The sequence below is a fragment of the Bos indicus x Bos taurus genome, chromosome 10 (assembly GCF_003369695.1).
Source record: "Bos indicus x Bos taurus breed Angus x Brahman F1 hybrid chromosome 10, Bos_hybrid_MaternalHap_v2.0, whole genome shotgun sequence".
In the NCBI taxonomy this organism is placed as follows: Eukaryota; Metazoa; Chordata; class Mammalia; order Artiodactyla; family Bovidae; genus Bos; species Bos indicus x Bos taurus.
This window is the reverse complement of record NC_040085.1, coordinates 66,162,252-66,188,476: the sequence shown is the minus strand read 5'-3', so window position 1 is coordinate 66,188,476 and position 26,225 is coordinate 66,162,252. Positions and strand designations below refer to the sequence as shown.

General features: G+C 41.3%; 1 protein-coding gene and 1 non-coding gene across 2 annotated transcripts; both read left to right on the top strand.

Annotated features, from left to right (window-relative positions):
- Window positions 1-372: 372 nt before the first annotated feature.
- DHRS7 (dehydrogenase/reductase 7) lies at window positions 373-23,843 on the top strand. The gene is made up of 7 exons (XM_027554246.1): window positions 373-619; window positions 12,126-12,278; window positions 14,188-14,294; window positions 14,750-14,989; window positions 17,304-17,426; window positions 18,846-19,061; window positions 23,616-23,843. Exons 1-7 carry the CDS (start codon window positions 487-489, stop codon window positions 23,661-23,663), a joined length of 1,020 nt encoding a protein of 339 aa, XP_027410047.1. The 5' UTR covers window positions 373-486; the 3' UTR covers window positions 23,664-23,843.
- TRNAQ-UUG lies at window positions 9,956-10,027 on the top strand. Its single transcript has one exon. It is a non-coding gene; the product is annotated as a tRNA-Gln (tRNA).
- Window positions 23,844-26,225: the final 2,382 nt, after the last annotated feature.

The following is a 26,225-nucleotide window of genomic DNA, read 5'->3' as shown; positions in this document are numbered from 1 at the left end:
GTGGTCTGTTAGGTCCCTGTGGTTAAAGATAAGAAGGGAGAGGAGGAGGCCGAATTCATAGGCTGGAATATTTGTACTCTTCTTGAGCTTCGAAAACTATTTGCATTTCAAAACAACTGTAAAAGAATCGGTCTTGAGATTACAAATGCTGTGACTACCTTACGAATAGGAATATCTCCAAGTGCTTAAGTGACCGACGCCTTTTGTTCCCACTGTTCTACAACCCCTTACTGGGCGCCCAGGCGGACAAAACCTGGGCAGCGATCTCCGAGCTGGGCGCCCCACGCCCATTGCGGGTAGAACGGGGGAGGGCTCCCCGAGGCGGGGTTCGGGGCGCGCCTTGCGGCTCCTCCCTCCTGCCTGCTCTCTGGGCTGGCCGGGGCCGCGGGGAGGGCGGTGGTGCGGACGCGAGATCGCTGTTAGGCGGCCTAGGCGCAGTCTGGAGTTGGCTGGTCAGTCTATCTTCCTCCCGTGGAGCAGGGCGCGATGAGCTGGGAGCTGCTGCTCTGGTTGCTGGCGCTGTGCGCGCTGCTGGCGCTCGTGGTGCAGCTACTGCGCTTCCTACGTGCCGACGCGGACCTCACCCTGCTGTGGGCCGAGTGGCAGGGGCGACGACCAGGTGAGGACCTGCTGCCGCCTGTCTGCACTGGGAGCCCGGTTCCGTGCGGTCGGATTTCCGCTGCCCCTGCGTTCATCCGGGTGGCGTGGAGCTTCCGGGCGGCGAGGATGCGCCTTTCTCAAGGGCTCTGGTTCGGGGTGGAAGGGGCCAGGGCCTTTTGTCTTCCGTCCCGGTCCCTACGGACTTGCTTTTACTTGCTGAAGTTCAAGAGCCTTGGTATCGGCGGGGGCGCCTTCAGGTCTCTGAGTTCTCCGCCTGGCTCCCAGGGATTCTGAAGCAGCGTGGGAGGGCAGTACTTGGAGAAACTGCGCTTGTAAAGGAGTGTCCTTTGAGGCTACTTCCTGAAGTTGTTTATCTGCCATCTCTCACTCTACTCAAGAGTAGTGAAATGGAATTTGAGATAATACAGTCACCTACAAAGCTGCCTATCCATTGGGATAAAAATAAAGAACTGGATTTTGGGTGCTTTGCCTGAAGGAAAAGCACATTATTGGCATACTAAAAGACATTCTACCTTTTATCTATGCTCAGCTTAATATTTGATGGTCGTTTACTAAACGCATTCTATGTGTTAAGCAGTGCACCAGGCCCTTTTCATTTTTGACTGTTCACCTTTACAATGACTCTTATAAAGTAGGCATTATTAATCTGATTTTCATAATGCTCAGAGAAGTTCAGTGGGCTGTCCAGAGCTAGCCTTTGGGTCTACAAGGGCCAGCAGGAAGTGGGGTTTCCCTGGACCTAGTTTCCCCCCATGAAAATATCTAAATCTTGTGAGGAGGTTTGCTTGGAAGTGATTAAGTGAAAAAGTGAAAGTGTTAGTTGCTCAGTCGCTTCCAACTCTTTGGGACCTCATGGACTGTAGCCCGTCAGGCTTCTCTGCCCATGGAATTCTCCAGGCAAGAATCCTGGAGTGGATTGCCCTTCCCTCCTCCAGAGTATCTTCCAAACCCAGGGATCAAAGTCCTGATCTGCACTGCAGGCAGATTCTTTACTGTCTGAGCCACCAGAGAAGCCGTGGAAGTGATAACTTTAAAAATGGAGCCAGAGAGGGAAGGGGAGCCCTATCACTCACATGGGGGTGAAAATTGGTTCTTGGGGACTGAAAAAAATCTTAGATGAAACAATGTTTTATGCCCCTCCTAAGCTCAACCCTAACTGACAAAGTATTATTCCTTAGTATTTCATTTTTCTTGTTTCTTTTCTTGGAGGCGGGTGTAGCACTTACACTGAGTTCACGGAAAATATGTAAAACATGTGCAAGATCAGGGTTACAAAACTATGGCAAATAGATGGCTGTGATTGGCAGACTTTCTCTTGGTCATTGGCCCATCTCAGCAGATGGAATGCATGTACCTGTTGGCTGCTTTGTCGACTTCAGTGTTTGATCTTATTTGTGCTTAGTGTTAACTTGGACTTCGAGAATTACATAAAAATACTTTATATTTTACTGTTCTACAAAAGTTACTCAACTGATGTCAAGTGCTGAAGAGAAAAAACGTTGACAATATCTAGCAGCTAGTTAAATGAAAAGTTATTTTCACATATCAAGCAAAAGTTAGGGTGACTAAAGATAACTGTGAAGAAATTCATTTGGTGTTTTCAGTGTTTTACTTTTGCTGGGAAAATATCAGTTTTGAAGGATTTTTAAACATTTAATTACTTTGCTATTATTATCATGTAGTTATATAATTTGCTGATTTACAAATGTAATATGATACATTGCAGTTCATGTAAATACATGTTATTCAGTAAAATAACTTTTGTAAATTTACACTTGTAAAGTTAAATGTCAATAGCTTTAAAATTTTAATTTAACTTTTAACTTTTCAATTTCACCATGCTTACACCTGCACTTACTGAAGAATAAACTTTATAGAACTCCTTTTATGTCTAAAGCATAGACACATACATGCAAGGGCTTCCCAGGCGGCACTAGTGGTAAAGAACCTGCCTGCCAATGCAAGAGACACAAGAGACGCAGGTTCTATCCCTGGATGGGCAAGATCCTTGGAGGATGGTATGGCAACCCACTCCAATATTCTTACCTGGAGAATCCCATGGACAAAGGAGCCTGGCAGACTATGGTCCATAGGGTCGCAAAGAGTTGGATATGACTGAAGCAACTTGGCACGCAGATATATGAAGATACATAAACAGATATGCAGTATATTTGTGAAATTAAAATGTTATTAGGGATGTTATTAGGAAAAATGACTAAAAAGACTTCTAGGGGCTCCGGGAGGGAGGTATTAGGGGGTGAGAGAGTTGGAAGCGAGGTGAGGGAGATAATGAAATAGAGTTAAAGGAACATGAAGATAGATTCAAGTTCCAAAAACAGCTCAGATTGGAAAGATGGGCAGACTCTATTAAGGTTTAAAAAAAAAAATTATCCTCTTTTTCATTTTTATGTTGTTGTTGTTCAGTTGTGAAGTCATGTCCAACTCTCTACAACCCCCTGGACTGCAGCACGCTAGGCTTCCCTGCCTTTTGCTATTTCCCTGAGTTTGCTTAAATTCATGTCCATTGAATCAGTGATGCCATCCAATCATCTCATCTTCTGTTGCCCCCTTCTCCTCTTGCCCTCAATCTTTCCCAGCATCAGGGTCTTTTCCAGTGAATCGGCTCTTTGCATCAAGTGGCCAAAGTATTGGAACTTCAGCTTCAGCATCAGTCCTTCCAGTGAATATTCAGGGTTGATATCCTGTAGGATTGACTGGTTTGACCTCCTTGCAGTCCAAGGGACTCTAACACCACAGTTTGAAAGCATTAATTCTTCAGCACTCAGCCTTCTTTATGGTCCAGCTCTCACACCCAAGCATAACTACTGGAAAAACCATAGCTTTGACTCTATGGACCTCTGTTGGCAAAGCAATGTCTTTGCCAACAAATAGCTTTTCTTCCAAGGAGCAAACGTCTTAATTTCATGGCTGCAGTCACTGTCCACAGTGATTTTGGAGCCCAAGAAAATAAAATCTGTCACCGTTTCCACTTTTTCCCCGTCTATTTGCCATGAAGTGTCACTTTAAAATGTTGACAATATACTCACATAAGGCAACTTTTAAAAATACAAAAGGATACATGGTGACAAGTAAAGCTCTCTCTCACTCTTGTCTCCCAGCTGCCCAGTGTGCCTTTTTGGAGGCAACCACCATTTCCTGCCTTTTATGTATCCATCTAGAGATACCTTCTGTGTCTCCAAGCATGTATCTCACATGGTAAAATTTCAGAGTGACTAATTTTAGGTACTTCACATAGATCTAGAAAAATCCATAGCACTAGTCCAGAGTAGGAAAAGTCTCAACAGCAGAACATATGTGAGGAAAACAGCTCTTATTTGACAGTGACCTCAATGAGGGTCAACTGAGCAGTGCCAGGAAAGATTAGGCAACCTTGTGGAGCTGTTTCGTGTCTTATGTAACAAACTGCAAACAACAAAAGATGTTTTCTGAATACCTGCTTGTGTTGGCCTCTGTGCTGGGCACTGGGGACACAGCAGTGACTGAGCCAGCCACTGTCTGGGCCTTCATGGCATGTCCCTTCTGAAAGACAAGGGAAGTGGTTTAGTCAAGTCACCCTACTTGGAGCTGTTGAGACCCCTGGGAATCCTGTATCCTGCTCTGGCCAGCTCCTTTCAATAGAACATTGACCAGTGGGAGCTCGTACAGAGGGTGTGAGAAGAAGGGTGACGAAACCAGATGCCGTGTCATCTGAGGGAAAGTAGCAGAAATTGGAGGTGTTTATTTAGCCTTAGAGAAGCAAGAGATGCAAGGACTTAGGGAGGACAGAGCCTTCAAACAGATGAGACACTGTCATGTTCAAGACAGGCCTGATTTATCCTTCCTGACACCACAAGGCAGAACTGCTGCCAGCTGCTGCCGGTCTGTAGAAGTTAAAGGTATCAGTATAGGAAAATTCCTGAAGCCCTTGAATGATTGTGCTCAGTGCTCAGTCGCTTCAGTCATACCTGACTCTTTGTGACCCTATGGACTGCAGCCTGCCAGGTTCCTCTGTCCATGGGATTTTCCAGGCAAGAATACTGGAGTGGGCGGTCATACCCTCCTCCAGGGGATCTTCCCAACCCAGGGATAGAACCTGGGTCTCCTGTGTCTTCTGCATCACAGGTGGATTCTTTACCCTGAGCCATCCGGGAAACTCATCTTGAATGATTAGACTTCAGTTCAGTTCAGTCGCTCAGTCATGTCCGACTCTTCACGACCCCATGAATCGCAGCACGCCAGGCCTCCCTGTCCATCACCAACTCCCGGAGTTCACCCAGACTCACGTCCATCGAGTCAGTGATACCATCCAGCCATCTCATCCTCTGTTGTCCCCTTCTCCTGCCTCCAATCCCTCCCAGCATCAAGGTCTTTTCCAATGAGTCAACTCTTCACATGAGATGTCCAAAGTACTGCAGTTTCAGCTTCAGCATCATTTCCAAAGAAATCCCAGGGCTGATCTCAAACAGAATGGACTGGTTGGATCTCCTTGCAGTCCAAGGGACTCTCAAGAGTCTTCTCCAACACCACAGTTCAAAAGCATCAATTCTTCGGCGCTCAGCTTTCCTCACAGTCCAACTCTCACATCTATACATGACCACTGGGAAAACCATAGCCCTGACAAACGGACCTTAGTTAGCAAAGTAATGTCTCTGCTTTTGAATATGCTATCTAGGTTGGTCATAACTTTCCTTCCAAGGAGTAAGCGTCTTTTAATTTCATGGCTGCAGTCACCATCTGCAGTGATTTTGGAGCCCAGAAAAATAAAGTCTGACACTGTTTCCACTGTTTCCCCATCTATTTGCCATGAAGTGATGGGACCAGATGCCATGATCTTCGTTTTCTGAATGTTGAGCTTTAAGCCAACTTTTTCACTCTCCACTTTCACTTTCATCAAGAGGCTTTTTAGTTCGTCTTCACTTTCTGCCATAAGGGTGGTGTCATCTGCATATCTAAGGTGACTGATATTTCTCCCAGCAATCTTGATTCCAGCTTGTGCTTCTTCCAGCCCAGCATTTCTCATGATGTACTCTGCATATAAGTTAAATAAGCAGGATGACAATATACATCCTTGACGTACTCCTTTTCCTATTTGAAACCAGTTGTTCCCTGTCCAGTTCTAACTGTTGCTTCCTGACCTGCATACAGATTTCTCAAGAGGCAGGTCAGGTGGTCTGGTATTCCCATCTCTTTCAGAATTTTCCACAGTTTATTGTGATCCACACAGTCAAAGGTTTTGGCATAGTCAATAAAGCAGAAATAGATGTTTTTCTGGAACTCTTTTGCTTTTTCGATGATCCAGTGGATTTTGGCAATTTGGTTTCTGGTTCCTCTGCCTTTTCTAAAACTAGCTTGAACATTTGGAAGTTCATGGTTCACGTATTGCTGAAGCCTGGCTTGGAGAATTTTGAGCATTACTTTACTAGCGTGTGAGATGAGTGCAATTGTGCGGTAGTTTGAGCATTCTTTGGCATTGCCTTTCTTTGGGATTAGAATGAAAACTGACCTTTTCCAGTCCTGTAGTCACTGCTGAGTTTTCCAAATTTGATGGCATATTGAGGGCAGCACTTTCACAGCATCATCTTTCAGGATTTGAAATAGCTCAACTGGAATTCCATCACCTCCACTAGCTTTGTTGGTAGTGATGCTTTCTAAGGCCCACTTGACTTCACATTCCAGGATATCTGGCTCTAGGTGAGTGATCACACCATCGTGATTATCTTTGTCATGAAGATCTTTTTTGTACAGTTCTTTTGTGTATTCTTGCCACCTCTTCTTAATGTCTTCTGCTTCTGTTAGGTCCATACCATTTCTGTCCTTTATTGTGCCCATCTTTGCACAAAATGTTCCCTTGGTATCTCTAATTTTCTTGAAGAGATCTCTAGTCTTTCCCATTCTGTTGTTTTCCTCTATTTCTTTGCATTGATCGCTGAGGAAGGCTTTCTTATCTCTTCTTGCTATTCTTTGGAACTCTGCATTCAGATGCTTATATCTTTCCTTTTCTCCTTTGCTTTTCACTTCTCTTCTTTTCACAGCTATTTGTAAGGCCTCCCCAGACAGCCATTTTGCTTTTTTGCATTTCTTTTCCATGGGGATGGTCTTAATCCCTGTCTCCTGTACAATGTCATGAACCTCAGTCCATACTTCATTAGGCATTCTATCTATTAGATATAGTCCCTAATATCTATTTCTCACTTCCACTGTATAATCATAAGGGATTTGATTTAGGTCATACCTGAATGGTCTAGTGGTTTTCCCTACTTTCTTCAATTTTAGTCTGAAAATGGCAATAAGGAGTTCATGATCTGAGCCACAGTCAGCTCCTGGTCTTGTTTTTGCTGACTGTATAGAGCTTCTCCATATTTGGCTGAAAAGAGTATAATCAATCTGATTTTGGTGTTGACCATCTGGTGATGTCCATGTGTAGAGTCTTCTCTTGTGTTGTTGGAAGAGGGTGTTTGCTATGACCAGTGTATTCCTCTTGGCAAAACTCTATTCGTCTTTGCCCAACTTCATTCCATATTCCAAGGCCAAATTTGCCTGTTACTCCAGGTGTTTCTTGACTTCCTACTTTTGCATTCCAGTCCCCTATAATGAAAAGGACATCCTTTTTGGGTGTTAGTTCTAAAAGGTCTTGTAGGTCTTCATAGAACCGTTCAACTTCAGGTTCTTCAGCGTTACTGGTTGGGGCATAGACTTGGATTACTGTGATATTGAATGGTTTGCCTTGGAAACGAACAGAGACCATTCTGTTGTTTTTGAGATTGCATCCAAGTACTGCATTTCGGACTCTTTTGTTGACCATGATGGCTACTCCATTTCTTCTGAGGGATTCTTGCCTGCAGTAGTAGATGTCATGGTCATCTGAGTTAAATTCACCCATTCCAGTCCATTTCAGTTTGCTGATTCCTAGAATGTCGACATTCACTCTTGCCATCTCATTTGACCACTTCCAAGTTGCCTTGATTCATGGACCTGACATTCCAGATTCCTATGCAATATTGGTCTTTACAGCATTGGACCTTGCTTCTATTACCAGTCACATCCACAACTGGGTATTGTTTTTGGTTTGGCTCCATCCCTTCATTCTTTCTGGAGTTATTTCTCCACTGATCTCCAGTAGCATATTGGGCACCTACTGACCTGGGGAGTTCCTCTTTCAGTATCCTATCATTTTGCCTTTTCATACTGTTCATGAGTTCTCAAGGCAAGAATACTGAAGTGGTTTGCCATTCCCTTCTTCAGTGGACCACATTCTGTCAGAGCTCTCCACCATGACCCGCCCCTCATGGGTGGCCCCACGGGCATGGCTTAGTTTCATTGAGTTAGACAAGGCTGTGGTCCTAGTGATTCGATTGACTAATTTTTAGCACGGGTGGCTGTGACCAGCGCACTTAGCGCGGCCGAGAGGAGCTACCCCACGTCCGAGGTCAGGGGTGGAAGCCGGGAGGACCGCATGCCCGAGGGGAGGCAGCCAAGAGGAGTTACCCCACGTCCGAGGTCAGGGGCAGTGGCCGAGAGTGCCAGGCTGTGACGGCGCAGGAACGGCGGAGAGGAGCTACCCCACATCCAAGGTCAGGGGCGGAGGCCGGGAGGAGCAACCCCACCTCCAAGAGCGGTGGCTTTGCTGGCGCAGGAGGGCCTAGAGGAGCTATTTCACGTTCAAGGTCAGAAGGGGAGGCGGTGAGGAGATTCCCCTCCTCCAAGGTAGAGAGCAGCGGCTGCGCTTTGCTGGAGCAGCCTTGAAGAGCTACCCCACGTCCAAGGTAGAGAAACCCAAGTAAGACAGTAGGTGTTGCAAGAGGGCATCAGAGGGCAGACACACTGAAACCATACTCACAGAAAACTAGTCAATCTAATCACACTAGGACCACAGCCTTGTCTAACTCTAACTCAATGTCTAACTCAATGATTAGACTTACCCCTCCCAAATGAGCTGGTGCCTCAGAGGTAACTAGATTACTCATCCTGTGAGGGAGTTAAATGGTCAATAGCTTGAGGGGAGAATTCTTAACGTGGGTTGGGGGTTGAACTCTAAGTTTCCTTTCAACTCTGAGAATCTGCTTTCAGAGGCTCTTTAGGGGAGGCCATGATGTATGCCAGATTCTGTCGAATTGTTTGTTTTTTTTTTTTTTCACATTTTATTTATTTATTTTATTTTATTTGTTTTAAAAGTCTTTATTGATTTTGTTGCAATATTGCTTCTGTTTTATTTTTTTGTTTTTTTTTCTGGCCCCGAGGCATATGGGAACATTGCCTGACCAGGGATTAAATCCACACCCTCTGCATTGGAAGGTGAAGTCTGAACTCCTGGACTGCCAGGGAAGTCCCTGTAGAATTGTTAAATAATTGGTGCTAAGTTAAAAAGTTTTTCTTCTCCAGAGTGGGAGGAAGGGTATCAGAACTGCAGATGTACTAAGGTAAATGTGAGCCTGATAGTTTTCATTGTTGTATTAATATTTGTATATTGGTATACACTTTTCACTTTCATGTATTGGAGAAGGAAATGGCAACCCACTCCAGTGTTCTTGCCTGGAGAATCCCAGGGACGGGGGAGCATGGTGGGCTGCCGTCTCTGAGGTCACACAGAGTCGGACATGACTGAAGCGACTTAGCAGCAGCAGCAGCATACAAATGAAGAGGGCTTCCCAGATGGTTCAGTGGGTAAAGAGTCTGCCTGCAGTGTGGTAGACTCAGGTTCAATCCCTGGGTCGGGAAGATTCCGTGAAGGAGGGCATGGCAACTCACTGCAGTATTCTTGCCTGGAGAATCCCATAGACAGAGGAGCCTGGTGGGCTATGGTCCATAGAGTCACAAAGAGTTGGACATGACTGAAGTGACTGAGCATGCACGCATGCATGCACAAATGAAATCTTTACTACTATGCTAGCTAGTAAACAGTTACAAACAAATTATATTCACCTTGGAGTCTTGTATACTGCAGAACTTTGGAACAATGAGTAGGAGATCAAACAAGTCAATCCTGAAGGAATCAACTCTGAATATTCACTGGAAAGACTGATGTTGAAGCTCCAATACTTTGGTCACCTGATGCAAAGAGCCAACTCATTTTAAACGACCCTGATGCTGGGAAAGATTGAGGGCAAGAGGAGAAGGGGGTGACAGAGGATGAGATGGTTCGATGGCATCACTGACTCAACGGACATGAGTTTGAGCAAACTCAGTGAGATAGTGAATGACAGAGACACTTGGTGTACTGCAGTCCATGGGGTCGCAAAGAGTCAGAGATAACTTAGCTACTGAACAACAATTTCCCAAAAAATCTGCAGAGTTGCTCAGTTGAGCCTTTCCATAAAAGTGCATCAGATTTAGAAGTTCCCTGGTGGTCTAGTGGTTAGGACTCAGAGCTTTGACTACTGTGGCCTGGGTTCAATTCCTGGTCAGGGAACTGAAATCTTACAAGCCAAAAAACAAACAAAATACATAGTGCAATAGATGATAGGAAAGCACTGTAGCCCAGACATAGTATTTGGGATGTTTCTGTCCTTCGTTTAGATATTTACATGAAATCGCTTTCCTGAGGATATTTTCTCGAATGGCTAAGATAGTTGGGTCTACAATGTTGACCATATTAAAATGTGGCAGCTTAGGCTAGAGGTCAGACATACCTCGACAAATATCCTAGCTCTGCCAGGATTCTTGGGTGGAGTCCTTTCTCTAAGTGAGTTTCTGTGCTAGGCACTGAGGACACAGCAATGAATAAAGGAGACAGGGTCCCAGCCTTAAGGAAATTTACAGTCTAGTGGTGTAAATCAATCTCTGTAAACCTCAGTTTCCTTTCTTGTAAAACTGAGATAATTCCTGTTTCATAAAGTTCTTGTGAAGATTTTAATAAGGTAATATGTTTAAGCACATAGGAAGCAATGGAAAAATGTTAAGCCATTGAAGTTAGTAATCCCATTGACCCTGGCTGGAGAAATTAGAGCATTCAATGTTTTGCTGCCAAAATCCATTTGTTAAATAATTTTGAAACAGTTAGAGTTGACATTTTATTATGCACTGAGTCCCCTGGAGGAGGGCATGGCAACCCATTCCAGTATTCTTATCTTGAAAATCCCACGGACAGAGGAGCCTGGCGGGCTACAGTCCATGGATGGCAAAGAGTTGGACATGACTAAAGCAACTTAGCTCACACTCCCACACGTGTGTCAGTCACTGTTCTGAGTGCTTTACATGTTTTAACTCATTTCTCTCAACAATTCTATGAAGGAGGTTTTATTATTAACTCAATTTTCCACTTTTGGAAAATGAAGGCATTGAGTTCCCACATGGGAGCATTTCACTGCTGTGTGTGACACAGCTGGCACTTGAACCCTGGGAGTTAGAACAACCAGAGCACATACTGACTCACCAACACTTAGACTTTAGAATTGTTTGACTAAAATAGTAAACTGGCTTCCTGATTCTAACTTTTCTGATCCAAAATCAGCAATGTGTATCTTAAATAATACCTTGTTTCCTATTTTTGACAAATAACACATTTTACTAAGGTACACAGGAGCATTGCACTGCCCTGACTCGATGGATTCAGATGGACAGTGGCTATCATGTGCTGCAGTACAAATAAGTTTTTCGTTGGAGAATAAACCACTTGTCAGTGCTTTATTTCACATTTTTACAATCTTTAACAAGATGATACCTGGCAAGCAGAGTATAACATTTCATCTCGCTCTCATATGTATTTCATCTTGGGTGAACTACTAGATTCTTCTAAGATGAAGGCTCAGGCATTTGGAAAGCTCTTCTACAAAATGACCTTTAGTTAGTTGCTAGGCATCAGATTATGATTGACAAATGGGGAAAACATGACTTCAAAAATTCAGGGTGATTCTACCATACCATAGAGTAGAACTTGGTATACTCAGATTTATCATCAATACCACCAATGTGAGCAATTAGAATAACAGAATAGAAAACTGGATGGAGCTATAAATGATCATCTTATCTGAAGCCCTCATTTATGAATAAGGAAGGTGAGAAAATGAGTCCAGATACTTTCTATCTACTTACCCTTACTTTTCATGATCAAGTATGCAGATAGAGCCTTAGAGTCAGACCATGGAGTTGTAAGGCTTACCTTGATGTAAAGTCTGGAAAACTCTCAAAGAGTCTAGAATACACAAAATAATACAGTTAGTAATAAACTGTTACTAATATGATTTCTAACACTAGGTAGAAAGTGTTTCCTTAAGATATTTAATTAAAAAAATTTTTAAACCACTTTATTGAGGTATGATTGTCATATAAGAAACCGTCCATATTTAAGGTACACAACTGGATGAGTTTGGGGTAAGTATACACCTGTGAGATCATCACCACAATCAGGGCTGTAAACATAGGATACTTAAATTTTTAAGTTCCACATATTATGTCTTCATATTCAATGATATTGTTTAAAACTATTTTTTTCCTTTGGTCAATCTTTGATTTATGGATGTAACCCATAGCTTATTTTCCCCACTCAATCCCTGCCCCCTTTTCAATAGAATGGGAGCTGACTGATATGGTGGTGTGGGTGACTGGAGCATCAAGTGGGATTGGAGAGGAACTGGCTTACCAGCTGTCCAAACTAGGAGTTTCTCTTGTGCTGTCAGCCAGAAGAATGCATGAGTTGGAAAGGGTGAAAAGAAAGTGCCTTGGTGAGTAAATCTAAAATACCAGCAGTGCTGCCTAGAAGTAAATCAGAGCCCAGAGTCAAAATTTGGGAATTTTAGAGGGAAGAGGGGGGTTTTCATGGGCAGTAGACTCTGGTTCCAAATGCTGAGTGCTTTGATCCAACTCCTTTTCCTTTTGTCACTTCTTAGTTAGCTGGCCTGACCTTTTTCTTCTTTTTCTGCCATCTTTCTACCTTTTTTTTTTTTTTTACACTAATTCTTAGCATTAGGGATTGATCATCAGTTCTCTCAAATGCTGCTTTGGATTTTTAGTGACCACATGAATGTCTTACATTTTTATCTTAGACAAAGAACAATTTGGTTCTTATGAATGACATACATATACGTTACCATAGAAATTTAATTGATATTTTGTTAAAATGTCCGATATTAAAGTCATATGAAATAATATAAGATTTTTGTTGTAAAGGACAAAAAAACAGGAGTGGAATTAAATTTTTTTTCTGGACATGCTGTGCAGCATGTGGGATCTTAGTTCCCTGACCAGGGATTGAACCAGTGCCCCTGCAGTGGAAGTGTGGACTCTTAACCACTGGACCACCAGGGAAATCCTGGAGTAGAATTAAGTTTGAGAAATGCAACTTGATATAATATTTTTCATATATACAGGACAATAGTGTTTTTGTTTATCTGTTTGGGTTTTGGTGTAGTTCACAGTAAAAGCAGTCTCAAGTAATACAGTTATTATTTCTCATAGGAAATTTATTATCTACACTGAAATAATTTTGAAATTTCCAGAAGATTGTTGTTGTTGTTGTTGTTTTGTCATCTACTTGTCATTCTTTAAAAATCTTTCTTTCACTTTGCTGATGGAACTAATCACCCAGATATGGAGTTAGCTGATAAGGCCACAAGCCCTCTTTCACGATATTGCTCTTAAAGGCCTCTTGTGTTTTTCCACTGGGCCACTTCTTTTGACAGTTGCTCCTCTGCTGTTGAGACTTGCATGGGAAGAAATGGAGTGTAACAGTGTTTCTTAGCTTGAGTAAGATTGTTTTCCTTTTATCTGTCATATCATGGGTGCAGACTTTTCTATTGCTTTTGAAAAACAGTTAATATTTCACAATTTACTCCTCTGCCCATAAAGCCTTTTCACCTCTTCTCTACTTACTTGTTTTTCTTACCAAAATACAACTTTGTTGCATTTCAGGGCTAGAATTCAAGGAAATTAGTTTGAACTGTTCTTTTGATAACAGAAATAGAGAGGCCATTACAGCCCAGTGTGTTTCTTGGTTGGGAATTTCAGAATTGTGTCCTTTTCCTTATTCACCTCCTGGAATCCTTAGCCTCTGAAAGGAATCTTTTCTGTGTCACGTGACTGGAAGACCCAAATTCTCATTGATTTTCAGCATAAATTTTTTAAAATTGTGTTTAAAAATCAAGCAGTGAACCTATCATATAACAGATGTACAGAAATACCTCTGTACCTCTAAAGGAATTGATCTAAAATGTTTGCTTTTTTTAGTTTGTAGTATAATCTTGATTCCTTCTAGAGGCTGTTCCAATACTAAAGTGGGTAGCCTATCCCTTCTCCAGCAGATCTTCCTGACCCAGGAATCGAACCAGAGTCTCCTGCACTGCAGGCGATCTCTTTACCAACCAACTGAGCTGTCATGGAAGCCCGGTCCAATGTTAGGCTGTATATATTTAAGTAGAAGAAAGGAATTCTGTTTCCTGTGTACCCAGCCAGTTTTTTGTTTGATAAGATGTTGCCCATATCCTTGTCAATCCACTTCTTGGTCCTTAAAGAGAACCTCATCCACAGGGCTTCACCCAGAAATGAGCTCATTGCTAAGTGTGGTTGTAGGGTGGGTGTTAAATGTAATGTGAATAGCACATGACTTCCATATTAATTTTAAGTGTCTTTATTTAGAGAATGGTAATTTGAAAGAAAAAGATATACTCATTTTGCCCCTTGACCTGACTGACAGAAGTTCCCATGAAATGGCTACCAAAGCAGTTCTCCAGGAGTTTGGCAGAGTAAGTAGCATTTTGAGTGCATGAATCTTGCTCTGAAGTAGCTGTAAAAGAGATTCCCATCTGTGGTGCTGTAGGCAAATGGGTTCATGAAGCATCTCACTTCATCTCAAGGGCCCAGCTGGGTTTCTTAATCTCTGAATCTGTGGCTTCATGTATTAATAATTGGAACTTTTCCTACCTTAATAAATTAACTCCTCCATGTAGAACAAAAGAAGCTAAAGATTCACTGAGCCTTTTATTTCTGTTACATTATTTTCCATAAAAAGTAACTTAAGGTGGGAATTTAATTCCATAGGTGAATTTTAGTTTTATCTTTTCTATTGTTGACCTCTGGAAATGTACTGTCCTGTTCCATCGATTCATCAAGTTAACAATATAACCAACCATCCCTAGGAATTCCAACAATCCATCTAAGTCATCCCTAAAGTACCCCCTTTCTGATTTTCTTTACTTAGATTGACATTCTGGTCAACAATGGTGGAGTATCCCAGCGTGCTTTGTGTGTGGACACCAGCCTGGATGTCTTCAAGGAGCTAATAGAGCTTAACTACTTAGGGACGGTGTCCTTGACAAAGTGTGTTCTGCCTCACATGATTGAGAGGAAGCAAGGAAAAATTGTTACTGTGAATAGCATGGTGGGAATTATAGCTGCACCCCTTTCTACTGGATACTGTGCCAGCAAACATGCTCTTCGGGTAAGGCTGTCAAAACTTAACTCTGATAGAACTGACCTGAACGTGTGTATGAAATATTTACTGCAAGAGATCATTGGAACTAGGTAGTCATGTTTGGAGACAGAGAGACCTAAGAAGATCTTGGGTAGAAGACTCACCCAGAAGATGCTAAAAGGACTTGAGTCCACATGCCTCTTCCTAATTCTGCAAATATGCAATGAGCACCTACACTGTGTCATACACTGCAACATATCCTGGGAGTATAAGGATGATATGGTCCCTGCCCTTACTAACTGTATAGTCTAGCTGACATGTCACCCTTTACCTTGTCCTCATTTCTACCACAACTTCATGGCAAATTTGGGGTCTACCTCTGTTTATTCTACACACATTTCAGGATTCTACATACATTTACTTGTCCTTCTCATTTCTGTGACTTTGTTTCCTTCCCCTTTCTTGTTGGTGTTTTTTTAACCTGAATTTCTAAATGTACATGCCTATCAGAAATAGAAACTTCCCACGGGGTGATTAGCCCTGAGTGTCAAATCCCTACTGGGTCTAGCCTTGATTCTGTTTACTCTGACTTCATTAGAAGAAGAAAATCTAGTTAAGGCAGAGTCTAGGAGGAAGTTTAATTTGGCTTGTGTAACTTATGAGATATGAGTACTAGAAATGAATAAATTTTTAATGTTGGCTTAAGAATGGATAAGAAGAAACTGTAACTATATACACTATAACATGGAGCAAATTAAATTGTAAGGCCAGTAGGAGGAAAATGATTAATAGAGACACGTGATATATAATTAATGCCATTGAAGGTCAGTTTACGTAGAATGTTTCACCGTTGGAATAATAAGATGCAATAGCTGAATGGTCATCAGTTTCATGAAAATTTGAAGGTTTGGTTCCATAGGATCCTCTTTCTGCTGTGAAGAGCAGACAATTGCAGAGAGTGATGAAATGAAATACTGCACGGATGATTTCCTCATATTTGGTAATAGGGTGTCAGTTGGACAACTCTCAGGCAGGCACATGAGGGAAGGTGGCCACCCCATCTGTTTGGTACCCAGTATCCCATAAGACATGCAGGATACTTTCAAACACAGTAGAAGTTGTCTGGCCTGCCCTCCAAGACTGTTTTGTACTGGATTTGATTGTCTGATACCATGTGTCAAGTTGAGATCTATTTATACCAGTAGCCAAACACTGAAACCAGGAGTCTCTTTTTGAAGGGCACATTTCCTTCCCTGATACTCAGCAAGCTAGAGAGTGAACTTACTTGTTGAAAAGGTCACACACTATACTAGATGTGATTTCAAGCAAGGAGAGGTTTTAGTGTCTGGAGTATTGGCTTTCATGGTGTCCTCTCCCCTCTTTTGCTATAGAGGGGCAGAAGGTTAAAGTTCATTCATCCATTTACGAAGCCTTTTTCCTGTCCATCTGAGTCAGGCACTGCATTAGTCTCAGACAGCACAAACCCTCAAAGGCCTGGTGTTTGTTAGGCATCAGCATTAAAGGCTGGTAACTGTTTAATGTTATTGGATCATAAATGAATGTACCTATGTTGGCTGCTTAGGCTTTTCAAAGTTAACTCAGTTTATCACAATGTAGTCTTGGGATATTTCCTGATTTAGGAGAAGAGATGAGGAGAAGTAGATGTTTACTTCCTGTTTGGTTTAGAAATGGGCAGTATCTTTTAAGTCTAGAGGGTCTAGCTTGTTTTTACAAAAGTCATTGAGTAAGCAATCATATTACATTTTTAACTAGCCGTGTACTGTCTTACTACACCTAAAATAAAAATTTTTGCTGAAACTAATAGTCTCTTCAGATAGTAATTGAAAAAATGGAACTGTTCCTCTATGATAGTTTCCCTTAAGTATTAATTCCAACTTGCTCCCTGTTGCCCTACCATCTGTACTTTAGGCCACTTTGAGGGATCATCAAAAGAAATCCAGCCTCAATGATGCTCCGAGAACATGCAACCCTTTTGGAGCGGGGAGCTGGCGACTGGGTATCAGACTCTTCAAGGGTAGTCTCTCACTAATCCGGTGCAAAATCACTGATGGCACAAGCTAAACCACTGCCATTGGGGGGATGAACCACTCATACCTAGCAGGAGTTAAGAATGCCTGTTATAGATTGCCTGCGGTCTTATGTTTAAAAATGCCTCATCTTGTGTAATTACATTCCCTGTCCTTTACTCAGGCATTTCAGAACACATTTTGATAATGTGCTGCTATTTTCCTTCATAAAAAGTTGAAGAAAAGTAATTTCTTACTATTAAACATGAGATATGTGTCTGTATTTATTTGTTTTTTTTTTTTTTGTCTATTAGGGATTTTTTAATACCCTCCGAAGTGAACTTGCCACCTACCCAGGTATAACAATTTCTAACATTTGCCCGGGACCTGTGCAATCAAATATTGTGAAAAATGCCCTAACTGAAGAAGTCACAAAGGTAAAATTTCTAGATGGGAAATAATTTGAATGCTTTAGTAGTCATACCCTGGCCTTACATCACTATGCCTCAGGATTTTCATGTTAGAATCCCTTATGAATTATTTACATAACTCAGCATTAGGAAAATCGTTAAGGTTAGTTGTTAGTGCTTTGGGATCCAGCTTTAGTAATAGCTAAAGAAATTACTAAGATACTGCTTATAAGTGATCCACTATTATGTGGGCTATCAATATTTTAAAAACCCAGTTTTAATCAATTCACAAATCATAGCAATGTTGAAAGTTCTGTGTGGCTGAATTTTAGTAAATTAAATTTTACTGGGATTTTAAAAGGGATTATGGTGAAGGAACTTAGCAAAACCCCCCCTGTTGAGATGTAATAGTTTTAGGTTGGCCTCACCCAGGCCTGTGCTTCCCTCAGCTCACAGATTACAAGTAATTAATCTACCAAATGAATAATAAATGTCTCATGAAGAATCCAGTATCACTCCATAATATAAAAAACTCTCTAAAGACCATGAAATTTTCCTTCTTCTCCACTAATATTTCTACTGAGATATAAATCTATATGTTTCCATGTACATGTTTACATATACAATTTATATTTTGCATTTTCTATGGAGGCACTATAGTAAAATAGAATAAGCACAATGTTACAGGAATCAGGGGACCTAGAATATAGAACTGATTACTACTAAATGGTCTGTGTGAGCACAGATAAAAGTTACTATATTTCTGGGCCTCAGTTTATTCATAAAACAGCAGTGGGTTAACTAGAGTAGCAGTTCCAAATTTTTTCGATATCAAGAAACCACTTTTATCTTCTTTCTCTATTTCATCCTCACGGACTTCATGTTTTATAGAACTTCATTTGCTAAATGTATGTATTAATAATTTGTTTTAAGATTTTTATTATTAAAATGACATAGAGTTATCATTAAGTACTTTAAGATGGTGCAATACTAACTAAAAGTGAATAACTGTTGTCTTTTAGTTAGCCTGCACACTTATCTGGTTAAGTATATGAATTCCATTAGGTTTTCTGAAATATACAGCTTATGTGTGCATGCTTAGTCAGGTCTGACTCTGTGACCCCATGGACTGCAGCTCACTAGGCTCCTCTGTTCATGTAATTTTCCAGGCAAGATTACTGAAGTGGGTTGCCATTTCCTCCTTCGGGGCATCTTCCGGACCTAGGGATCGAACCCACATCTCTTGTATCGCTTTCAATGGCAGGCAGATCCTGTGCCACCTGGGAAGCCCATAAATAGTTTACAGGCACCCCTTAGTGCCTATGGGGACTCCTGAGGGGCATGAGGTCACAGTAAAGGAATCACTCAACTGGATGTCTCCTAAAAGTTCTGTGAGATACCCTAGATAAATACTTATCACTCACGAATTTTTCAAAATTTTCTTAGCCTACAGGCAGCACTGCAGACCAGTCCTACAAGATGGCAACCAGTCGTTGTGTGCGGCTGATGTTAGTCGCCATGGCCAATGATTTGAAGGAAGTTTGGATCTCTGATCAGCCTTTTTTGCTAATGATCTATTTGTGGCAATATATGCCAACTTTGGCCTGGTGGTTAACCAACAAAGCAGCAAAGAGAAGGATTGAGAACTTCAAGAGTGGAGTGGTAAGTCCAATTTATACATTTCTGAATTCATATCAATCTTGTAGGAAAGCATGAAAATTTCCAATTCTTAAAAATGTTCTTACCAACTGTCTGCCAATCTCATGATATATTAATAAATACAAAAGATATAAAAGGTTTTCCATCCCCAATGCATATCTTTCGGTTTACTGTAAATTACTACTGGTCTTGGAGAAAGTTTTCTACAAGGTAAAAATTAAATCAAAGATTGCCATTTTTTTCTTCTATGTTGCTGTCTGGCCAGTGTATGTGCCAAAATGCTTTTTCTCCACCATGTCTCCCCACAAACTCCAATCCATCCTGCAAGTCTCTACATTCTGTGTCACCTCCTTGGGTTGATACCTGGCCTCCCCCCCCATTTCTCTCCAGGACTGGGTGCACGTCAGCCCTCTGTCAAAGCACTTCCACACTATTAAGAGATGTAGTCCCATCTGTAGTACTGGTTCCTTTGACTTTGTTCCAGAAGGTCAGTTTGCACATCTGAAATGTGCCTGTGTCCGTGTTTAGGAAAACTTGCTGATAGCTTATTCTTTCAGCACTCATTTTTCCAGAAAAGTGAGGAATGTTAAATGAACTGGTGAAAAAAGAAACAAAAACCCAAAAACCCAAACAAAATACTTAAAGAGACTTAAAGGTTATAAAACCTTCAATATGCACTAACATGTTTAAAACTTGAAAAATCACGAAGAGGGCTATTCATTTTATACTAACCAGTTTGTTTTGGGTCAAAACATTTATAAGTGATTTCCTAATGCTGGAACTTGGTACTGTGGGGTGGTTTTAAAGGTAGAGCTTCATCAAATATTGCATCAGAGTCTGAAATTTAGAGGACAGCAGATAAAGTGGCACTGTGCCCAGTGATAGATAAGAGTTGAGGGGAAAGGCCACCTTACTAAAGAGTGAACCAACATTCTGGTTAAAAGCATGAAGCACGATGCTGGGCTACCTAGGCTGAAATCCCAGCTCTACCCCGTACTCATCATATGATCCCAGGCAGGTTATTTCTCTATATCTCAGTCTCCCCATCTATAATACTTTGGCCACCTGATGCGAAGAACTGACTCATTGGAAAAGACCCTGATGCTGGGAAAGACTAAAGGCAGGAGAAGGGGATGACAGAGGATGAGATGGTTGGATGGCATCACCGACTTAATGGACATAAGTTTGAGCAAGCTGGGAATTGGTGATGGACAGGGAAGCCTGGTGTGCTGCAGTCCATGGGGTTGCAAAGAGACAGACCCAACTGAGTGAACTGAACTGAACCATCTACAAAATGGAAGATTACTGTTGATATTAGCACCTAGTCATAGGATTGTTATGGGGATTAAATGAGTTAGTATGTGGAAAGCTCTTAAAACATACCATGGTGTGTTATACTCATTAAGTATTAGCTGTTACTGCTTTTGTTTTGATGGCAGGAGGATATTTAGCAAACAGACAGTAAAGATTAAAGAATTAAATAATATGGCAGAGGGAGAATGCATTATAGAAATCACCGTTTCTGAGGGGAAAGAAGGATTAGGGGCTAGAGTTTCATTCCCATTGTAGCAGTTGTTCATAAGAAGGTTATTTTGTTTTGTTTACAGAATACCAACAGAATACCTAATGTAAATCTTGGGCTTCCCTAGTGCCTCAGTAAAGAATCCACCTGCCAAGGCGGGAGATGCAGGTTTGATACCTGGGTCAGGAAGATCCCCTGGAGAAGGAAATGGTAACCCACTCCAGTATTCTTGCCTGGGAAATCCCATGGACAGCAGAGCCTGATGGGCTATATACCATGGGGTAGCAAAAATGTCGGACATGAGTTAGCAACTAAACAGCACTGTAAATATAGGTATGCATTACATCTAACTTTTGCTAAAAATCATGACTTCTCTCTTCCTACCAACGTATTTGAATTATTGCTTATTACATGGTCTCATTGCTTTATCACTTTATGATAAACTGGGCATCCATTCATCTCCCCAAATCATTCTGAGATATATCTTATTCTTTACACAAAACCCTAGAAACTTTAAAAAGTTGTTCATTTTTTTTACTTCTCTCCTCATTGCTCTTTCCTCCCTACTGTTATTTTGTATTGTGTATATTCATCTCCTTATTGAAATTTGTTTGTAAGAATCTCAGTTAAGAGAATGCCACTATTATTCCCAAACTAAACATTGTTGTTATTCAGTCACTAAGTTGTGTCTGCCTCTACGATCTCATGGATTATAGCTCCCCAGGCTTTTCTGTCCTTCACTATCTCCTGGAGTTTGCTCATATCCATGTTCATTGAGTCGGTGGTGCTATCTAACCATCTCATCGTCTGTTGCCCCCTTTTCTTTTGCTTTCAATATTTCCTAGCATCAGGGTCTTTCCCAATGAGTCAGCTCTTCTCATCAGGTGGCCAAAGTCTTGGAGCTGCAGCCTTAACATCAGTCCTCCCAATGAATATTAAGGGTTGCTTTCCTTTAGGATTGATTAGATTGATCTCCTTGCAGTCCACATGACTCTCAAAAGTCTTCTCCAGCACCACAATTTGAAAGCATCAGTTCTTTGGTGTTCAATCTTCTTCATGATCCACCTCTCAAATCCATACATGACTACTGGAAAAACTATGACTTAGACTATATGGACCTTTGTTGGCAAAGTGATGTCTCTGCTTTTTAATATATTGTCTAGGTTCATCATAGCTTTCCTTCCAAGGAGCAAGTCTTTTAATTGCATGACTGCAGTCACTGTCCACAGTGATTTTGGAGCCCAAGAAAAGAATATGTGTCAGTGCTTCCACTTTTTCCCCTTCTATTTGCCATGAAGTGATGGGACCAGATCCCATGATCTTAGTTCTTTGAATGCTGAGTTTTAAGCCAGTTTCTTCACTCTTCTCTTTCACATTTACCAAGAGGCTCTTTAGTTCCTTTTTACTTTCTGCCATTAGAATGGTATCATCTACATATCTGGGATTCTTGATATTTCTCCCAGCGATCTTGATTTCGGCTGGTGATTTATCCAGCCCAGCATTTTACATGATGTACTCTGCTTAGATGTTAAATAAACAATACACAGCCGTGTTGTACTCCTTTCCCAATTTGGAACCAGCTGTTCAACATCCAGTTCTGTTTCATCTTGACCCACATCCAGCTTTCTCAGGAGACAGGTAAGGTGGTCTCTTAAAGAATTTTCTGCAGTTTGCTGTGATCCACACAAAGGCTTTAGTGTAGTCAGTGAAGCAGAAATAGATGCTTTTCTGGAATTCCCTTGCTTTCTCGATGATCCAACAAATGTTGGCAATTTGATCTCTGGGTCCTCTGCCTCTTTGAAACCCAGCTTGTACATCTGGAAGTTCTTGGTTTGCATACTGCTAAAGCCTAGCTTGAAGGATTTTGAGCATATCCTTGCTGGCACATGAAATGAGCACAGTTGTACAGTAGTTGGAACATTCTTTGGCATCGCCAAATGAACCAAGATCATTCTGTTGTTTTCTTGTCATCTCCTGCTTGACCACATTCAATTTACCTTGATTCATGGATCTAACGTTCCAGGTTCCTATACAATATTGTTCTTTACAGCATTAGACTTTACTTTCACCACCAGACACATCCACAACTGAATGTTGTTCCCACTTTGGCCCAGCGACTTAATTCTTTATGGAGCTACTAGTAATTGCCCTTTGCTCTTCCCCAGTAGCATAGTGGACACCCTGTGACCCTGAAATGAAGTTGCTCAGTCGTGTCCGACTCTTTGCGACCCCATGGACTGTAGCCTACCAGGCTCCTCCGTCCATGGGATTTTCCAGGCAAGGATACTGGAGTGGGGTGCCATTGCCTTCTCCAGGTCTCCCCAACCCAGGGATTGAACCCGGGTCTCCCACATTGTAGGCAGACGCTTTACTGTCTGAGCCACCAGGGAAGCCTCTGTGACCTTAGGGGGCCCATTTTCTGGTGTCCTATCTTTTTGCCTTTTCATACTGTCCATGAGGTTGTCTAGGCACAAATTTGTTTCTGTTCTTTAGGCTAGGAACAGTATGTCTGGAACTTTGTTTTGATGAAGTTATTAATTTTAGGCATCAAAAACAATAACAGCATTGAATTTTGTGTTATAATTTGCTTTTGTCTTATTTAGTATATATTCTTGAGAGTGGTAAATGGGTATCTTCCCAGATGAAATGTCACCTCTTAGAAATTATTAAATTGCCTTGTTTTACTACCTTTCAAGTATTTTAATTCTAAAGACCCTTTGTATTTATTAAAGCAAGCCAGTGTAGGTATAACCTGCTGATCAGAAGAGTAATAGTAGAAATTTCAGCATTTATGAAATGGCATACTCAGATGTTAACAAATGACAGGGAAATAACGTTGCTAAGCCCCTTAGAGATATTTTGCATAGCTTGAGAATTTTGGCTATGATTTTTATTCCTATTTAAGTATTTTTCCAAGGATTTATAAGGATTCTTAACAGTGAATCATAATGATATAGCTCCTCAAAACAGAAGGAATTAATTGTCAAAACCTGGGGTAGAAGAAACTGATTCATATTTCTGTTATTCTGTTATAGGATGCAGATTCCTCTTATTTTAGAAGCGTGAAAAAAAAACATGACTGAAGGAGTATTTGCATTTTTCAAGCCACTGGAAAGAGAAATGGAAAATATGAAAAACAGTGATCTTCTTACACATTGAAGAATAATTTGTCATTTTATTTCTTAATAGATACAACTTTCCTTTCAATATGTAATAACAAGAATGACAGGAGTCTTGCAATAAATATGTTAACACATATTATATTCCTGGGTAACGTACTCTAGTATATATGCTTAAAATCTAGGTTAGCAGAATGCTAACCAAAGAATTACAGTAATCCATTTACCACAAATGCACAGGCTATTACATGAAGCATAGTGCTGGATAGCGGGCGGATACAAAGAAGTGTCTGAAAAGGTCCTGCTTCCAAGTTGCTTACACTCTCTTGGAAGAATTCACAGGTACAAATGACTGGAATTTGACACCGTAGGTAGGACTCATAGCAGCCATTATTTTTAAAAACCTGTTATATGTCATTTACTGTACTGAGGTGGTTTGTAATTAGTTAATTAACTTATTCCTCATAACAGCCCTCTAAGGTAGGTGGTATTATCCACCTTTGTAGATGAAGAAAGAAATGCCCAAAGCAAGTAGATGCTACTTTCCCAAGGTCACAGAGCTAGTAATGGGTAAAGACTGGGTTAAAGTCAGCTCAGGAAGATTCCATTGGTGACTTTCTTACTTTAGTTATTATTGTTAATTTTACTTTAACCTTTAGAGTCTTACAGTAGAAAACGTGCATAGGCTACAACAGAAAACCAACAAACTTTCCTTGACTATTTACTATCAAGGGAGAAGAACAGGGGAAGAAAAACATGGTTCTCACTGATAAGTGGTTCACATTTTAGTTATAGACAAGGTTCAGTTCAGTTCAGTCACTCAGTAGTGTCCAACTCTTTGCGATCCCACAGACTGCAGCACGCCAGGCTTCCCTGTCCATCACCAATTCCCAGAGCTTGTTCAAACTCATGTCCATCAAGTCGGTGATGCCATCCAACCATCTCATCCTCTGTCACCCCTTCTCCTCCTGCCTTCAATCTTTCCCAGCACCAGGGTCTTTTCCAATGAGTCCGTTCTTTGCATCAGGTGGCCAAAGTCCCAGAGCCATCAGTCCTTCCAATGAATATTCAGGACTGATTTCCTTTAGGATTGACTAAATCCTAAGGTTGGATCTCCTTGCAGTCCAAGGGACTCTCAAGGGTCTTCTCCAACACCACAGTTTAAAAGTATCAATTCTTTGGCACTTAGGTTTCTTTATGGTCCAACTCTCACATTCATACATGACTACTGGAAAAACCATAGCTTTGACTAGATGGAACTTTGTTGGCAAAGTAATGTTTCTGCTTTTTAATATGCTGTCTAGGTTGGTAAAGAATCTGAGTGCAATGCAGGAGACCTGGGTTCAATCCTTGGGATGGGACGATCCCCTGGAGAACGAAATGGCAGCCCACTCCAGTATTCTTGCCTGGAGAATCCAATGGACAGAGGAGCCTGGCAGGCTACAATCCATGGGGTCACTAGAGTCGGACACAACTTAGCGACTAAACCACCACCACTACTAGGTTGGTCACAACATTCCTTCCAAGGAACAAGCGTTTTTTAAGTTCATGGCTACAGTCACCATCTGCAATGATTTTGGAGCCCCCCAAAATAAAGTCTGACACTGTTTCCATTGTTTCCCCATCTATTTGCCATGAAGTAATGGGACCGGATGCCATGATCTTAGTTTTCTGAATGTTGAGTTTTTCACTTTCATCAAGAGGCTCTTTAGTTCTTCTTCACTTTCTGTCATAAGGGTGGTGTCATTTGCGTATCTGAGGTTATTGATATTTCTCCCAGCAATCTTGATTAACACCCATAAAATAACTGGAATAGTTGTTGGAGAGGCTGGAAGCCACCCTGGTGGCTACCACTGGGAAATGTGGAAGGTGTAAATGGTAGAGTGACACCATGGAGTACAGCATGGGGTACAACATAAAGCAAGTAAAAGCAATGGAATAAATGCACACATGGCAACATCCTAGAGCACAGTGATGAGTGAAGAAAGCAAATGATGAACTATAACACAATTCTGTTTAGATACACTTAAATTTATGTGCATAGAAGATAGTGTTCATTTTGCCCACAGGGAATCCCAGATAATGCGATTAGACACAGGCTGGAAAACTATGTTTGGTTTATTTAAAGATTTTGAAACACAAGATGGAGAATTTCAGCAGCAACCTGTGTCCATTGATGGATAAAGAAAATGTGGTATATAAATATTGATACAATGCAATAACTCGGCCATTAAAAAAATCTTGCCACTTGAGACAACATGGATGGATCTAGAGGGGTATTATGCTAAGTGAAATGTGTCAGACAAAGAAAACTACCACATAATCTCACTTATATGTGTAATCTAAAAAACAAAACAAAACAACAGACACATAGCCACAGACAACAAACAGGTGACTGATGGGAGGGGGCAAAATAGGTGAAGGGGATTCAGAGGTACAAACCTCTAGTTATAAACCCCTGTGGGTTTGTTCCCATTGTCTGTTGTTTTTCTTGGATTTTGATCATGTTGTCTTATCTCCTCAGGT

What these genes read in the sequence shown, in the direction of transcription:
- DHRS7 (XM_027554246.1), top strand. Translation starts at nt 487, where the DNA reads ATGAGCTGGGAGCTGCTGCTCTGGTTGCTGGCGCTGTGCGCGCTGCTG. An exon ending in GTGGCAGGGGCGACGACCAG is followed by an intron (nt 620 to 12,125) that starts GTGAGGACCTGC and finishes CCTTTTCAATAG; the next exon opens with AATGGGAGCTGACTGATATG. An exon ending in TTCTCCAGGAGTTTGGCAGA is followed by an intron (nt 14,295 to 14,749) that starts GTAAGTAGCATT and finishes TTCTTTACTTAG; the next exon opens with ATTGACATTCTGGTCAACAA.